Source organism: Cololabis saira, chromosome 7, assembly GCF_033807715.1.
Source record: "Cololabis saira isolate AMF1-May2022 chromosome 7, fColSai1.1, whole genome shotgun sequence".
Lineage (NCBI taxonomy): Eukaryota > Metazoa > Chordata > Actinopteri > Beloniformes > Belonidae > Cololabis > Cololabis saira.
In genome coordinates, this window is record NC_084593.1 from 44,982,240 (window position 1) to 45,000,289 (window position 18,050).

At 44.5% G+C, this 18,050-nt stretch overlaps 1 protein-coding gene across 1 annotated transcript; it reads right to left on the reverse strand.

Annotated features, from left to right (window-relative positions):
* Positions 1-1,939: 1,939 nt before the first annotated feature.
* On the reverse strand, positions 1,940-10,345 carry LOC133447709 (NK1 transcription factor-related protein 1-like). The gene is made up of 3 exons (XM_061726442.1): positions 9,998-10,345; positions 7,726-7,963; positions 1,940-2,679 (listed from the first exon to the last, which is right to left on the reverse strand). The coding sequence occupies exons 1-3, from the start codon at positions 10,343-10,345 to the stop codon at positions 1,940-1,942; spliced, it is 1,326 nt and encodes a 441-aa protein (XP_061582426.1).
* Positions 10,346-18,050: the final 7,705 nt, after the last annotated feature.

The following is an 18,050-nucleotide window of genomic DNA, read 5'->3' on the forward strand; positions in this document are numbered from 1 at the left end:
TGTTTTTTTTGTTTATTTTATTCTGTTGTTGTCCTTTTATTTTCTAAAAAATGCAAATAAAAAAAAAAGAAATGAATCACACTTGACCGATCGACTTCCTTTTCTCAACTGCCAAAATCTTTAATTTCCCTGAAAATGAAGATAGTTCTGTGAAAATGGCTGAAATTCCTAGGAGGTAAACGCCATGTTTTTGTGAAAGCTCTTAAATTGACGCAGAAAGACTCTACATCCACATCTTGGAATGTCAATAATGTTAGCAGAGGTTTTGGTCTGGGGAGCCGTTTGTCACTGGAGTGGGGCCAGTTACGACCTGGGGATGGACTGACGGTTGCTGGTCAAAGGTAATAGATTACAGTAGCCAGAGAAATGCTTCGACGTGATTGGCTGCTGCCACTGCTTGCCAGCTGCAGTCAGAATTTGGTGGAGAATCAACATCAAATTGCAATGTTTGACTTCTTTTAAATGTTCATGAATGTTTTTATATCCATAAATATACTCATACTTAATGTTCCAGCTTTTTAAATGTACAGTTTTACTGTGTTTGCTTTCTTTGCTATCCTTCCTTTCAAAAAATTGGTGGGTTGTTGATTGCAGGAAAGAAGATTCCTAAGATTTTCTGAAACTGTAAAAAAAACGTTCTCGTAAAGATCTGCTATTTGTGCTTCCTACTGGGAAGGTAAGAAAAGAATTATGAGCACTACTCCTAAGAAACACACACTGACAAAACTTTTAACAACAAACTTTTCAGGTCTACGGACTACGGAAGAGTATTAGGGCCATGCAGGAGAAAAAAGATTTGAGAGGGGAAGATTTTTTTTTATTGTGCACTCTGAGAAAAAAGTCGAAATGTCAAGATTAATGTTGAGATACAATTTCAAGACTAAAGTTGAAATTTCGTGAATTAAGTCGCAATTTCATCTTTTTTCTCAACATTTCAACTTTATTCACTAAGTTTTAACTTTTTTCTCAACATTTCGACTTTTTCTCGAAATTGTACATTTCACCTTTTTTCTTGAAGTGCACAATAAAAAAAAAATCTTCCTCCTCTAAATTATTATTTTTTTCTCCTGTCTGGCCCTAATACTCTTCCGTAACTGACTTTTTTTTTTTTTTCTCATCACATAGTTAGCTCTCTGATGGTAAATCAGCCATGTTGATCCGGCAGATCCAGTTGTTTTATGGAGACAGGACTTGTCTCATTCATCTACGTCTCCCAGAGTCTGTCCTTTCTTCTTCACCTGGCGTCTCTGGTGGGAGGGACTACGAATCAAGGATGTACAAATAAGGATGAAGGAGAAGGACAGGTAAACAGGTCCAGCTCAAACCCGCCTGTGTTCACTGGAGATCATTAACTCCATGTACTGTATCTCCACAAGAATATAAAGTACAAAAAGGCTCACAGGGCTCCTTTTCTCTGTTTAATTGTCATTATTTTAATATCAAAGAACAATGTTGAGCTGAGCAATCAGTACATTCAGTGGTTGTATGGAGACTGTCAACAAATTCAATAAATAACAGATAGGAAAACAATCACAGCTGGAGTTACACAGTACCGACAATAGATCAAGCCATTCTCTAAAGCATAAATAAACATTCAGTATTTGTACAGACTTGTTTAATAAAACCAACCAAAAACAGAAATAAAATGAGGGAACTGAAGAAATCAACTAGAGACTAAAGAGCATTCAGAGTATGGAGCTACAACATAGATTTATATACAGTTTCTGGTAGATATTCTATCAAAATAATCCATTGAAATTAAAGCCTTTTAAATGTTGATATTAAAAAAACGTGGCGCGTCGCTCCACTGCAGTCCACGTCCGCTCCACGTCCGCTCCACTGCAGTCCACGTCCGCTCCACGTCTGCTCCTCTGCACTCCACGTCCGCTCCACTGCAGTCCAGGGCTGCCCCGCGTGTTTCCCTGTGTGGGAGGAGTCTCTACAGGTGCGTGCTGTAGAAGGCGGGCGCAGCGTAACTCTGTGTCCCCAGCATAAACGGAGACAGCACGTGGCTGGCGGTGAGGAAAGGCAGCTGGACCAGGCTCCCGGCGGGGGGGTGGTGGTGGCCCGTGTAGCCGTGCATGGCCAGGTGCCCGCTGACGGGCGGCGACGGGCTGAGAGGGCTGAGGCCCCCCAGGCCTCCGCCCGCCCCTCCCCCTGCACCCCCCGGACCTCCACCACCGGCTCCGGTGGGGGCGGAGGTGTCGGCTCCAGGGTTCTGCTTCTTCCACTTGGTCCGGCGGTTCTGGAACCAGATTTTGACCTGGGTCTCGGTGAGGGAGAGCGACAGGGCCAGGTTGAGCCGCTCGCACACCGACAGGTAGCGCGTGGACTTGAACTTGTTCTCGAGCGCCACCAGCTGCTCGTAGGTGAAGGCAGTCCGGGCTCGGCGGGGCTTCCCCGACTTGGAGTCTGAGCCAGAGCGTTTCCTCTTGGGCTTGGTCCCTGGTCCTCCATTGGCCTGGCTGCCGGGGATCTGCCCCGCAGAACCCCCGTTGGGGCTTTTGGTGTCTCTGTTGGGATCTGAATGGCTACGCTGGCCCAGCTCTCTCTCTCCGTTACTGGGAAGGGCAGAGCTGCTCTCCTCGCTGCTGTAGTTCCCATCTGGAGCTTCAGAGTCTGGAGTCCCAGGTCTGTGGTAGTCCTCCTCATCTGGACTTCTGTACACGAAGCCTTCCTCTGAAAACACACACGACAAAGGAGAGTTTAACACCCGGACCACAGATCCATCCATCCATCCATCAAACTCATCTCTAAGGGAGCGTCCAGCCCCCCTGCGGAGGAAACTCATCTCGGCCGCTTGTATCCGCGATCTCGTCCTTTCGGTCCCTACCTAAAGTTCATGACCATAGGTGAGGGTAGGTGCGTAGATTGACCGGTAAATTGAGAGCTTTCAATTCAGTTCTTTCTTCACCACGACGGTCCGGTACATCGACCGCATAACTGCGGACGCTGCACCGATCCGTCTGTCAATCTCACGCTCCATTATTCCCTCACTCGTGAACAAGATCCCGAGATACTTGAACTCCTCCACCTGAGGCAGGACTTCTCCACCCACCCGGAGAAGGCACGCCACCCTTTCCCGGTGGAGAACCATGGCCTCAGTTTTGGAGGTGTTGATTCTCATCCCTGCCGCATCGCACTCGGCCTCAAACCGCCCCAGCACATGCTGAAGGTCCCGGTCTGATGAAGCCAACAGGACAACATCATCTGCAAAAAGCAGAGATGAAATCCTGTGGTTCCCAAACCGGATCCCCTCCGGCCCCTGGCTGCGCCTAGAAATCCTGTCCATAAAAATTATGAACAGGACCGGTGACAAAGGGCAGCCCTGCCGGAGCCCAACATGCAATGGGAACAAGTCTGATCTACTGCTGGCAATGTGAACCAAACTCCTGCTCCGATCATATCACAGATCCAGTTTTCAGTAAAGATGATCGTGTGGTGGAAAAACTGGTGCAGATGGTTTTGATGAGAGGACCGTCATTGTCCAGCATCAGAGACGACATGTGAAGCAGGCGAGCAGCGGCCCCCCTCATCGGCCCTCATGGACCCCCCTCATAGACCTGCTCATAGACCCGGGACTCCGAACCCCCGAGTCTCGGGCGTTCTGCTATCAGGCACCATTACTATGGAACCAACTTCCAATCTGGGTTAAGGAGGCTGACACCACCTCCACCTTTAAAACTAAATTTAAAACCTTTCTGTTTAGTAAAGCCTATAGTTAGTGTTTAGTAAACCTCTAGGTGGAGTTGGTAAATCTCTAGGTAGTGTAAACTCTAGTGTGGTAGAGTCAGTAGTCATAGCTGCAGCTATAGAACAAGACTATAATAGTTAGTCTCAAATATAGCTTGGTGGTAGATATGCTGCTATAGGCCTCTCCTGCAGGGGGGCACCAACATGATCCGCTGGGCGGTGCCTCTCACCCTTCTCCTCTTCTCCTCTCTTCTCCTCCTCCCTTCTTCTCCTCTCCTCTTCCCTTCCTCTTTTCTCCTCTTCCATTTTTATTTATTATAAGTATCTCATAGCTATCATTTTCGTCCATCGTCCCTGTAGTTTCTTGTGCTGGTCCCCTTTTTTCTCTTTTGCGCATGTTTGCAGGCCGGAGCTTCGGGAGCTGCGTGCTGCCCTGCCTGCCCCCCCCTTCATAGACCCCCTCCTAAACCTGCTCATAGGCCACGGTTACATGATGTTTTTTAATTCGGAATTAATTATTCCGAATTAAATAATTCCTAATGAAACTATTTTCCTTTGAGTTTACATGGAAATGGTAATTCCGAATTGAGGTTTACATGGAAATCACGTTTGATGGTCTTTCTCCAATTCCTCTACAGGTCTGGGGGTTGGGGAGGTTCTGATTGGATAGGGGGGGGACCGGAAGTTACGTTTACCGGAAGAAAAACAAACTTAGCCACTACAACTTTGAAAAGCTCACAATTTTGATGTTTCCTGTTTCCATCTGTTCTTATAATTATTTCCAGGTCCTCCAAGCTATTTATTAAATAAATGGTCTCTGCTCTTGACCAGCATTTACTGCGTGCTGCCATCTTGAAACTTTGTTAGGAAAACCAGCCCAGCGTGGAATATAAGCGTCATGGAGACAGACGGGCGAGGGAACGAGCAGAAAGAAAGACCAAATTAATTTAAAGCGTAGACATGAGTGTAGAGTGTAGACATGATCGCGGAAATTATTCAATTTGGATTTAAAATCAGAATAAACCAGCCACTTACTTCGGAATTAAGTTTAATTCGGAATGGCCATTTTCATTCGGAATTAGGTGTTTACATGGTAATTTTTACTCATTTTAAATCAGATTTAATTTTAATTCTGAATTAAAGAGGAATTAAACTTCCCATGTACCCCCCTCATCGGCCCTAACTGGTTTCAGCCCAAGAATTTGTGAACAACTTACTTGAGATGATATCAAACGTGTTTAGATTTTTTCCCGCCGAAATGATCTTGTTTTATTTTGTTTCATTGGTCCCAAAGCCAAAGCCAGCTGGCAGTGACTGGACTGACACCCATCTCCACCTCCACATTATTCCTGCAGGACTTTGTACTGGCATTTGCAAGAAACTGAGGCTGGTTAAACGTGCACGTACTGGAAGTGTGCTGACTTCAAAACAGAAGCGTTGCATTGTGGGATAGAAAGTTGAGGTCAATCATCAGCAGCTGGGAGGAGCGTACACTTCCTGTTCAGAGTTGTGACATAAATGCACTAACAGCCCCCGAATGACCTGAGAGTCATGAGGAGAGACTCAACATGACCAGGATGGACCTAAAACTCAAGAAACTCAAGAAAACTCTTCCAGCAGGTGTTTTACGTCCTGTGCCCCATCTGGGTCGGCACCAGCGTTCAATTCAATTCAATTTAATTTTATTTGTATAGCATCTGTTACAACAGAAGTTGTCTCTAGGATCTTTCACATGCCTTTAGGAGCTTCCTTTCACTGGGCCTCCCTTTTCCAAGTTTCAGGAATTATATATATATATTTTTTTTTTACAAAATACTGGAACTAATAAATAAGGTACGGACAGAGGGCACAGACACCTTATTATGCTTTTAAGATTTTAATGATTTTATGTATTTATCTCATTTTGTTTATTCCATGTTATATCATAAAAGGCCAATTAAATCAACTAGTATTTCTAAAAAAAAATAAAAAGTTTCACAGGGCAAACAAATGCTCCTTAAAATGATTTTTTTTTTAACGTTTTTTGATGTAGAAATGTATCAAGATAATATCCAAACAAATCAGCAACATCAACGGGGGATTAATCACGAGTATTTCTGGCTCAGTTTAGCGCACATGAATTAAAGAAAAAAAAAGTATATATATATATATATATATATATATATATATATATATATATATATATTTTTTTTTTATTTATTTATTTATTTTTAACGAAACGAGTTAAAATCCCGCGGAGTGAATTTACTGAGTATCTTTTTCTTATTAATCCAAAAGATTGAATATTTTACCTTGAAGAGTATAATACTTAACTTTGAGCGTCTGGTTGATAAAAAAATACATTTCATGTATTATTTTCTTCTTTCTCTCCGGATAGAGACGCGCGGCGGGATCTCCGGCTGCCCGTGGACGCGCATTTCATTTTCATTCTGCTGCGTTCTAACCTGGTTTCGTTTCTCTATTGGTACAATTATAGTAGCATTTCGAAATACAGATGCAGCTCCTGAAATTTAAAAAAAAAACAGCCCTCAGACACGGATGCGGGCAAAAGTGGATATATCCTTAATTATAGAGTCTCTCCTGATGGAAACCAGTAGATTCTTTTAAATAAATAATTGTTGACTGACGGCAAAAAAAAATTTCATTCAACAAGTCGGGTTAAACAAAAAGCGTCGAAGCACCAGGACCGTTTAAAAAAAAAACACGAATAATTTAATGACAAAGGAGGACTTTTAACAACTTACATATTGTCTGTCACGTGGCTTTAATTGGTATTATTTTCAATCATTTTGTCAAATAAATAATTTAAAACACTGTAAAGCCCAACGTGTTCATTTCACTTTTAGTAGGATATACATCTATATATATATATATATATATATATATATATATATATATATATATATATATATATATATATATATATATATATATATATATATATATATATATATATATACAGTAGAGTAGGATCAGTAAAAAAGTAAAAGAAACATTGTAAAAATCAACAGTTAGAGGAAACTAAATCCGAAAAGAGCAGAATTAACTGGGACATTAAAGAAGGGAAGAAGGGAAGAAGGGAAGAAGGGAAGGAGAGGAGGAGAGAAGGAGAGACAACTCCCGCGCCGTGCGCGCGCTGGCTGCAGGTACACGGAGGCGCGCACTCGGCGCGCTGCTGCTTCCAACAGATATTCACCAATCAATAATCGATCACCGACCCCAGACTCCCCAGCGCGCCCCCGCCTGCTTCCTCTGGTTTTATTTTCAAAATCTCCAATGAGGACCAGACTATTTATTTCTTTTTTCCAAGACAAAATGAGACATGTCATGTTTTCCCTTCTAGTTTCTCTTCAAAGCAGTGGTTTAACTGGGATCTGGTGTCGGGGGTTTCCAGCCAGCAGGGCTCCGACCTGCTCCATGCGCGCTAACGCGTCGTCCCCGTGCACAGGCTCTGTTCTGAACTGAACTGAAATGTCCTGAAACCCAGACATGAAACCCGCTGCTCTCACATCCACCCGGGACAAACTCGGGTTCATAGCCCGAGATTTCCGAATACACTCACACTTATTTTGAAATAACGCAGCGATTTTACGCATCGTGTTCGCGTTTAGGCCTAATGGGTGTTCCTATAAATAAATAATACTTTCACAATGAATAGAATAAGGAGTCATTCCGATAAAACATTGTATACATTAACCAAATATAAGAAATAATAAAGTTCCATATATGTTCTGGGTCTCTGGAAAGCGTCTAGAGACAACTTGTGCTAGACGCTGTATAAATAACATTGAATTGAAATTGAATTGAATTAAAGCAGAAATTAAACAACAGACGCAAGTTAAATAAACAGAAGCTATTGAAAGTAAGAAAATAAAACCTAACTAAATAAATAAAAGTAATGATAAGGCTAGTAGTAAAAGTAGGCCTCGCTGTTTAATTAAGATGCGCAATAATGATCTGAACGAAGGAATAATCCAAAGCAAACGCGACAGTAAAGCAGAGGAGTTAGTGGGCCGGAGCTGCAGGACTTACTGCTCTGGTACTCGTCCCCCGGGTAGCAGCCCTTGGCGGCCTCCAGCCGCAGCTCCCGCTCCGCGCCCCGCCGGTTCTCCGCGTCGTAGTCGGCCAGTGCGCGGTCTGCGCGGCGGCCCCCGGGCCCCTGCTGCGGCCCCTGCGGCCCCTGCCCCTGCTGCCGCCGGCTGCTCGTGAACTTGTTGGGGTCCAGGATGTCCAAGACGGAGAAGGGGGTGGTCCGGTGGCCGGTGGGCCCCTGGAGGACAACACGAGACACTCAATACTTTCTCTCTGGATCCGCAGCAGCCGAGGTGTGTTTGCGCTCCCGTCTCTCAGCGCTGTTTCAACAGTTAGGTCTTGTAATAATAATAATAAAAACAACAATGATAATAATAATAATAATAATAATAATAATAATAATAATAATAATAATAATAATAATAATAATAATAATAATAATAATAATGATATTAATATTGTTGTTGTTGTTACTGTTACTATCATTATTAATAATCATCATGATAATAATAATCAATCATAATAATCACAATAATCATATTTTATTACTATTGTAGTTGTTGTTGTTACTATTATCATGATTAATAATAATAATAATAATAATAATAATAATAATAATAATAATATTAGTATTACTATTGTAGTTATTGTTGTTACTATTATCATGACTATTATTATTATTAATAATAATATTACTATTGTTGTTACTGTTACTTTTTTCATTATTAATAATGATAATAATCATGATAATAATCACAATAATAATAATAATAATGATAATAATTACAATAATAATAATAATACTTATATTATTATTATTATTATTATTATTATTAATAATAATAATAATAATAATAATAATAATAATAATAATAATAATAATAATAATATAATATCGGTGTTCAGCAGTGTTGCAGCAGAGCAGCTTGCTGCAGGATCGTGTGACCTGCAGACAGACTAACTTCCCCGTCTATGAACTGATTCCTACATCAAACATCCCCACCCAGAACACAGATCCACGTGCACGCGCGCAGCGGGGCTTCCCGGGGACGGGTCGACCCCGGGTTTCCCGGGTTACTACAGGCTACACGCCTGCTTGGCTTGGTTAAAGGTCAAATATAGTGTATACACACAATAAGAAAATGCTCCTGCTGTCGCTATTTGGACAGAGGTTTAATAAAAAGCAAGAGGAATGAAAGAGTGATATTTCCTCCGTGTGTCTGGGTAAGTTTGCAGGAGTGTGACCCCGCATGTGTGCAGCATGTTTACTATCTGCTGTTGACATCCTGATTTATGTGGAGCTCCAAAGGTGCGCGGGTGCAGCCTGCAGCAGATAAAAGGTGCGCGGCGGGGAGTCCAAGTGGACGATTAAAATCACTCATTTATCAGTGAGGCAAGCCTGTAACTTGTCAACGGGAATAATCCCACGTTAATAATGTTTAATTTTCTCCTTAAATAATGAGAAGAGTGCACGGGAACCGAGTCGCGCGCCTTTAACAGCTGATCGATCAGCGCTCTCTGTGCGTCATGACGCCAAATGTTGCTTTCGTTTAAGGAAAGCTGGGTTGTAATTTCCTCCTAAATTTACATTTTAAACTCAGCTCTCCATGTTTTCTTATTCAGAAAAAACTTTAAGGGGAAATCGGCCCTCAAAAGCTCCTAAACTGCGGGAACTCCGGTGGACGCAGTAACGGTTTAAACAGTTATTACTCTGTCAGAACACGCAGTAGTATTGAATAACTGCCAGATATTGAAAGTTGAAGTTATCTTGGGAAAAGAATGGGCAGGAGAATTCATTCTTTGCACATTTGACAATTCTACAGCCAAAAGATCTAAATAAATCCAGGCGGCCTGAATGTAATTATAGAAGGGTTAAAGTCAGAGTTACGGCTGAGTCTTCCTGTGGATGTTTCTGTTGTTTCGGGGTGTAAATATTCGCTAGTATTGTTTAAATAGTTTCCAACCCGTGGACCTAACAGGGACTGTCCCTGCGCGAGGCCACGGGCCCGTGCACGCTTTACAAAACACATGGCATCAAGAAAAGAAAAAAAAAGCAGATTATAAATTATATATTCTATTATATATTCTAAAAGATCCCATTAGATCACTTTTAAGACTATTTCCCTCATCATGGATCACAGACTCTCCATTATCTCCTAAAATTCATACGTTTATATTTCTGCATCTTTTTGTTGTTTCCTCCTGTCATATCTAAAGTAAAAGTGTCTGCTATAACAGTGACAGTCCAGCAAGTTTGGTTCTGTTCTTGTACCTGCTGCGGCGGCGCCAGCACCGGGTTGGTCGGCGGGGGCTCGGAGTGGTTCTCCCCGGGATGAGCGTCTCTTCCCCCGGCCAGCGCGCCGGAGAACAGCCGCTGCTCCCCGGGGCCGGGGAGGGCGCCTCCTCCTCCGTCCTGCAGCGGCTCCCCCGCCGGGTCCCCCCCCGCCGGGTCCCCCGCGGGCCCCACCAGGGTCTGCGCTCCGTCCACGCTGTTGGACGCCCTGGGCTGGCCCGAGTCCACCACCAGCACCAGGGGCCCCGCCAGGGCTCTGTCCCCCCGGCACATGCCGGCCTGGACCCCGTCCGCTCCCGGCCCCGGCCCCGCTCTGTCCCGGTTCATCTTCAGCCTACTCCCGCGCTCCCATAAGAATCCGGATCAAAGCGCAGGGAAGTCAAAACATGTATAGAAAAATAAAAAATAAAATAAATTCGTTGTAAAGGGACTATATACTACTCATGTCAACAAAAAAATAAAAATAAAATCAATCAAAAACAGCTCATCAGTCCCATCAACATCCAGCCTGGAGCTTTCGGCCCTGCAACTTTTCCATGTCAGAGTGTGGGCAGGTGCGGCTCTAGCGGGGGGCTGTGGAGGTCCTGCCCGGGGCTCCCTGCTTCATCCTCCGGCTGCGGCTTCTCTGGTCCCCGCCGGTCCGGCCCGGTGCTCGTCCTGGAGCCCTGGAGAAGATCCGTGTCTCTAATGGCCGCTGGCGCTCTCGCTCTCCTCCGTTAGTTTGGTGATGCTCCCTCTCTCCTTCCCGTCATTCTCTGTCTGGGCCCCCTCCCTCTCTCCTCCCTCTCTCCTCCCTCTCTCCTCCAGCTCCTTCTGTCCCTCTCTCTCTCTCTCTCTGTGTCTCTCTCTCTCTCTCTCACACACACACACACACACACACACACACACACACACACACACACACACACACACACACACACACACACACACACACACACTCTCCCTCCTTATTTATGCATTCCTATTCAACTCTGCGGCTTGTAATTGGATACAAATTAATCCCACTTGCACTAATAGGCTATTATCTGCCCGCTGCGCGCGCACGTGCGTGTGTGTGTGGCGGCGGGGCCCGGGCCGGGTCTGTGTGTGTGTGTGTGTGTGGGGCGGCGGGGCCCGGGCCAGGTCTGTGTGTGTGTGTGGGGCGGCGGGGCCCGGGCCGGGTCTGTGTGTGTGTGTGGGGCGGCGGGGCCCGGGCCGGGTCTGTGTGTGTGTGTGTGTGGGGCGGTGGGGCCCGGGCCGGGTCTGCGTGTGTGTGTGGGGCGGCGGGGCCCGGGCCGGGTCCGCGTGAGGAGCACCCGGAGGGATGTGCATGTGAGGAGGCCCGGCCCTGCACAGGAACCGGCCACCGGGGTGGGAGGCCTCGAGGGCCGCATGGCTGGCCGGGCCCCCCCAGGTGAGGGCGGGCCGGCCAGGTCCAAGCACAGCTAAGGCCCCCCCAGGGCCGGCCCTCACCTGGGGGGCCCTGGACCCTCTTGTAGTGAACCGGGGTTCTGTTTTATTCAGCGGTAAATGTTCTGATCTTCACCCGAGTCTCAATACCAGACAGACATCTTTATCTGAACCAGGTTCAGCTTTGTTAGGGGACATTTATACAAGCTGGTGTTCTCCTGTCCTCTCTGTCCTTTCTCTCTCTCTATCCTGTCCTCTCTATCCCCTCCTCCCTTCCTGTCCTCTCTATCCCGTTCTGTCTGTCCTGTTCTCAAGACTTCTCTCTCTGGCCCTGCCCCTTCTCAACCTTTCCCCGACCCTGAACCCAACCTGGGGCTTGATGATTGGGCCGGAGCTTCGGGAGCTGGTGCTGGCCTGCGGTCCCCACCCCCGGTCATCCCGCTGCTGCTTCCACCTGACTGCGGTCCCCACCCCTGGTCATCCCGTTGCGGCTTCCACCTGCCTGCGGTCCCCACCCCCGGTCATCCTGCTACTGCTTCCACCTGCATGAGCCTGGTCCAGGTCCAGGTTTCTTCCTCCTAAAGGGGAGTTTTTCTTGCCACTGTTTGGCTTAAGGCTTTTCTCCCACTAGGGGAGTTTTTACCTGCCATTGTTTATGTAATAATTGCTCGGGGGTTTATGTTCTGGGTCTCTGGAAAGATCCTAGAGACAACATTTGTTGTATTAGACGCTATACAAATAAAATTAAATTGAATTGAATTGAATTCTCTCTATCCTTCCCCTTATTATCCTGTCCTTTCTATCCCATTGTCTCTGTCGTGTCCTCTCGACCCTGTCTCCCGTCCTGTCCTTTTTACCCTACCTTGTCCTCTATCCCCTCCTCTCTACCCTGTCCTCTGTCCTGTGCTGTCCCCTGTCCTGTCCTCTATCTGCAGAAACCTCCCCCAGCCGGTCCTTGGGTCAGACGTGTGAACTTTGAGTCTCCGTCCCGCCCCCCTGAGCTGTCCCAGTGGAGGGACACGGTGGTGCAGGTGACCAGCAGACACCGGGGCGGTGGAGGAGCGTCCACCAGAGTGTCCCTCAGACGGAGGGACGAGGGCCACACCCAGGGAGGTAAAGACACAACCCCTCTGGCTGCTGGAGCTGATAACAGTCCAACAATTACATTTCCTAGTGTCTTTATTTAAAACAATCAATACCCGTTCACGCGCTGCAGGGACGTGGCCCCGCGGCTCAGGAGGACACGGACACGGGACAATGGCAGGGCCCTGTGTCCCCGTGTCCCCCCTCTCACCTGATGCCTGGTGTCTCCCACGCATCAGTCAGGGCCGCCACCAGAGGGGGGGCCGGGGGGGCTGGGGGGCCACGGGCCCCCTACACATTTACTGGCCCCCCCACTGGCCTCAATAAAAAAAACACTTGCCAGTCACATAGATTCTATCGTCAGTTATGCGTTTCATCCCAAATCATTTGGGTAAAATGCATATCAGTAGGTGTTTCTTTAAGTATTTCTGAGCCTAATAATGATAATGAAAAAATATAAATATACATAAAAAAAAAATATATGTATATATATATATATATATATATATGTATATATATATATATATATATATATATATATAACATGGTATTAACCATTAATATATATGCAGACAGGTTAGAAAGTAAAAAAAAAAGTATTTCTGAGCCTAATAATAATATATATATATATATATATATACAGGACAGAAAATTAGAATATTCTGGGAATCTTAATCTTAAACTGTAAACCATAATCAGCAATATTAAAATAATAAAAGGCTTGCAATATTTCAGTTGATTTGTAATGAATCCAGAATGTATGACATTTTTGTTTTTTTAATTGCATTACAGAAAATAAAGAACTTTATCACAATATTCTAATTTTCTGAGACAGTCCTGTATATATATATATATATATATATATATATATATATATATATATATATATATATATATATATATATATATATATATATATATATATATATATATATATATATATATACACTACAACAGTATAATAAAGTCCAGTAATGATTTCTTTTAGTTTTGGTTCCACCCCCAGAATCTAAGTGGCCCCCTCTGGCCCCCCCAACAGTTCTGGAGCCGGCCCTGGCATCAGTGGTACTGGCTCGGTACCGCCTGATATAAAACCGTGGGTTGGATTCCACCCCCGGTCCCAGATACACGCGGCGTGTAATTGATGCGTGGCTGACGCGGAATGTGTCGAGCGGCGCGTCCACGTGAAAGGGAGCCCTTATCTTTAATGCAGATTGGAGGGCTAGGGCCTCTCCTCAAAACTCAATTACGGCCTGAATAAAGACGGTAATGTCCCCGCTGCAGTGAAATATTGATTCCTAATCCTTGGCAGTCATTACTATGCCAGAAAATAATAGACCACAGAATTGGATTTTGATTTAACACGCGACGTGTTTATTCTAATGCTCAGGACTTAATATTCCGTTGACTCTCATTTTCAACCACAGAGGAGAGGGGAATAGTGATGGCGGCGCGGACGCCTCACTTTTTATAATGTTGTGGAAGACATTAAAAAAATAGAAAGAAAGAAAGAAAGAGAGGTGATGGGACATCTTTCCTGTCCTCCTCCCCTGCCTTAATACACAAGGTCAGCTCCATGTAATTGCCTTGCTCAATGATCCTTAGGAGGAAGAAATTAAAAGTTGGGCAAAATAATGGCTGAAACAATGAGACACGATTAGCCAATCAGAGAGCCTCAACCTATTTGATGTACTTCCTGCTTCCACTGCAGGCTTTATGGCTTTATTTTAAAAACCTCAATATATTTACTATATTAGCAGCTTATTCACCTTGGGAAATATTAGCATTTTAAGTGGAAGGAGACTATAAACACTGCTACAGCGGGACTGAGCGGGATGGGGGCCAGGGACATGAATTTCAGCTCCGCCATCCGAGCAGCTTCAATGTTTAAATATCAGTCTGGTTCTGTTTCCCCGTCTGCAGGGGGAAGGATGGCGCGTGGGCCGGCGTGGGCCGGCGTGGGCCGGCGTGGGCCTTCAGCACCTGTCTGATTTCATCAAATACCTGCATGAGACCAGCTCTTACCTCAGCTGAATAAAGACATTTATTGATAGATGGTGTAGATCAGGGGTCTTCAACCTATTTCAGCCCAGGGATCCCCAGGGAAAAACAGAGCAGGGACCCCCGCTTGTCGTTCTTATTTTTTTCCCTTTTTTTTTTTAATGTGTCACATTTTAAGCCTGGCTTATAATAACTTTTGAATGTGTTTTATTCTGCTTATATCACCTTATTAACCAATTCCTGACTGGGTTATTAGCTACATGTGATTACGGTTGATGAAACTTTGGCCTCGTCAGACGTGGAAGGAGTAACGTTAGGCCGAAGGGGGCGTGGGGGTGAGGGGGGACATCTGCTGCTAGTCTGAAATATATATATATATATATATATATATATATATATATATATATATATATATATATATATATATATATATATATATATATATATATATATGCCTCAGGTTTTTACCAACTTGGTATTAACCATTAATATACAGTATATGCAGACAAAAAAAAAACAACTTTGTTTTCAAAGATCCATGCTGCCTTGGTTTTGATAAACCGCAAAACACTTTCCCCTCCGTTTAAGTGATTATATATACCGGTATATATATTTTTTAACTCTCACAAATTATTTTGGTTAAAATTGCCTTCATTTCTTTTTAAGCTGGAGGACCCCCTGCAGTAGCTCCGCGGCCGCCCTAGGGGTCGCGGACCCCTGGTTGAAGACCCCTGGTGTCGAGCATGAATGTGCTGATACCGGAGGTGGAGCAGGTGGAGGTCCAGATTACTGACGCGTAATTAACGTGCCCTGAAAGGGAGAATCCGCGTCTTCACGGGCCTTTCTGTCCGAGTTTACTACGCCCAAATACACGCACATGCACCTGCACATGCACCTGCACCTGCACCTGCACATGCACCTGCACATGCACCTGCACATGCACCTGCACATGCACCTGCACATGCACCTGCACATGCACCTGCACGGGCACGCCGGCAGGCCCGGCCCCCACACACGGCAGCAGGCGCTGCGGGAACTGCTCCCCGGCCCCAGCCCCTCACCAGTCGCTGCACGTCTCCAATTATTCTAATGAAGGTTAACGAGCTCTGCTCTGCCTCCTCTTTATTAAATTAATCTCAGGCAGTAATGGATCATAATTACTATAATTAGCAGCTGGAGCTGCCTGATCCCCGCGCCGGGGGGGCGGGCGGCCAGCGGGGCGGTGACGGCGGGGCTCCCATCACACCTACACCCCACCCCTGACTCCCCCCTCCCCATCCTCCTGGAGCTGATCCAGCCTCCAGGTTTGTGACTCAACATTTACAGGGTCCTTCCAACGCTGCATTTATGCACACACATACAGAAAAAAAACATTTTCAACACACATCAAAAAACAAATGGAGCTCCTGCATCGTGTGATCAATGTTTATGGATCTGCAATATCTTTGGAGGAATTTGCAGAGGCGCCTCCAAAAATGTTAGGGGTGGCCAGATGAGGCCACTTAGGCCCGTTTACACGTAGCAAAAACGGTGGTGTTTTCATGCGTTTTGGCCGTTCGTTTACACGAAAACGAAGCTCAAAGTCTCCAAAAACCATCATTTCTGAAAACTCAAGCCAAAGTGGAGTGTTGCAAAAACTCTCATGTTTGCTTGTAAACGGAGAGAAACGAACATTTATTCTTCAGAACGTCACATTATGAGACAGAAACGTCACCAGCGTCATGAGTGACACCTGTGTTTACAATTAGTTTGGCCACCGTCAATATTTTTTGTATTTTACCTGTTTTATATTCTAAAGTCACACTTAAAAGTAACTCCACTTCTCTGTCACTCCAAACCAAAGACTCTCGTTCATCTTGGAAGTAACTCGTGTCATTTGTTGATGTTTTTTTCCAGGATTCTGATTGGCTAGCATGACTTTATCTTCTCGTTACACTGCCCCCTGTAGGTTTGGCTGCTCATAGCACCTTAACAGATATTTATGCAGGTTCCTGGAAATGATGGGATTTTTCAAAACGTAGAGGGGGAAATATCCGTTTTTGTAAATTTTGTAAATGTGTAAACGTATACAGGCTCAGAAATACTTAAAGAAACACCTACTGATATGCATGTTGCCCAAATGATTTGGGTTGAAACGCATAACTGACGATAGAAGCTATGTGACCGGCAAGTGTTTTTTTTTTGTTTTCTTTTCATTGAGGCAAGTTGGGGGGCCAGCAAATTTGTAGGGGGGGCGGTGGCCACCCCTGTCCCCCCCCCGGTGGCGCCCCTGATCTCAGAGGTGGTGGTTGGATTCCCGGGCCCCTGCATGCCTCTCCTCACAGAAACACCAGGTGGCTCCTGGGCGCAGCGCAGCGCCTCACACGGGGACCCATGCACTGCAAAAACAGGGTAAACCAAAGAGAAATGTAGCACAAAAACATAATTAATGTTCATTTTTTCAATTAAAGATTTGTAACGAATCACTTTACTCTTTTGGTGCTAGTACGTACGAGTCGGGCGACCCGGCTGGTCTTAGACACAAGTAGAGGGGGCTCCAAGGGAAAAGGGTTGGGAACAGAGAATATTTGTCTTATTTCTAGTTAAAATGTCTAATTTTTTGTCAAAAAAATCTCATTACACTTAAAACAAGACTCATCACTGGAAAAAACAACAATTTTCACCTGTTTGAAGTAGATTTTCACTTAAAATAAGCAGAAAAATCTGCCAGTGGAACAAGATTTTTTTGCTTGTAATGAGAAGATTACAAGTTACAAGAAAAGCAAAAAAATTTGTTCCATTGGCAGATTTTTCTACTTATTTTAAGTGAAAATTTACTTGAAACAGGTGAAAATTGTCAAATAACAAGTTATTTTTCTGGTAATGACTCTTGTTTTAAGTGTAATGAGATTTTTTGACTAAAAATGAGACATTTTAACTAAAAATAAGACAAATATTCTTGTTAAGATTTTGAGTTTTTGCAGTGTAAGTGTAGCTGCGCGAAAAGCTATTACCAAGAAGTGGCTTAAGCCAGACGCTCCTTCATTAGATGATTGGTACGACATCATATACGATATCTTTGTAATGGAGAGGATAACGTTCTCCATGAGGCTGCAACAATCCAAATATGAAGCAAATTTGGAAAAGTTATATTTCCCTGAGATGCCCTGCTTTTCTCTGTGTATTTCATTTACCCATTTGTCTTCATATAAAGTTTTTGTCATTATCTTAATGAAAACACCCAATGTTTATGTTTTTGTTCTTTTTTCTGTTTGCAAGAAAAAGAAAAAAAAAGAAAAATGGATGGCAGTAGAGGTATAATGTTGGTATGCTTATGTTATGCTGCTGCAATGCTCGTGTGATTCTGAATAATAATACAAACACACCTTCAAACCTAAAAGCCCCGGCTTTCAAAGCTCATGTCTGCTAACAGGAAACTTAAAGTTCCATTACGCTTTGCCTCTCACTCCGTCCCCACTTCCCTCACGGTGTCAAACATCCTTCCTCCTGTTTGTCTATTTTGTGTCATTTCAAGCTTCTATATTTTAGATTAGCCTTCCTCCATTTCCCCATTACAGGA

Coding starts and splice junctions, on each gene's coding strand:
- LOC133447709 (XM_061726442.1), bottom strand. CDS start 10,345: ATGAACCGGGACAGAGCGGGGCCGGGGCCGGGAGCGGACGGGGTCCAG. Junction 7,964..9,997: donor TGCTGGCGCCGCCGCAGCAG/GTACAAGAACAG, acceptor GTTGTCCTCCAG/GGGCCCACCGGCCACCGGAC. Junction 2,680..7,725: donor GGGGGACGAGTACCAGAGCA/GTAAGTCCTGCA, acceptor GTGTGTTTTCAG/AGGAAGGCTTCGTGTACAGA.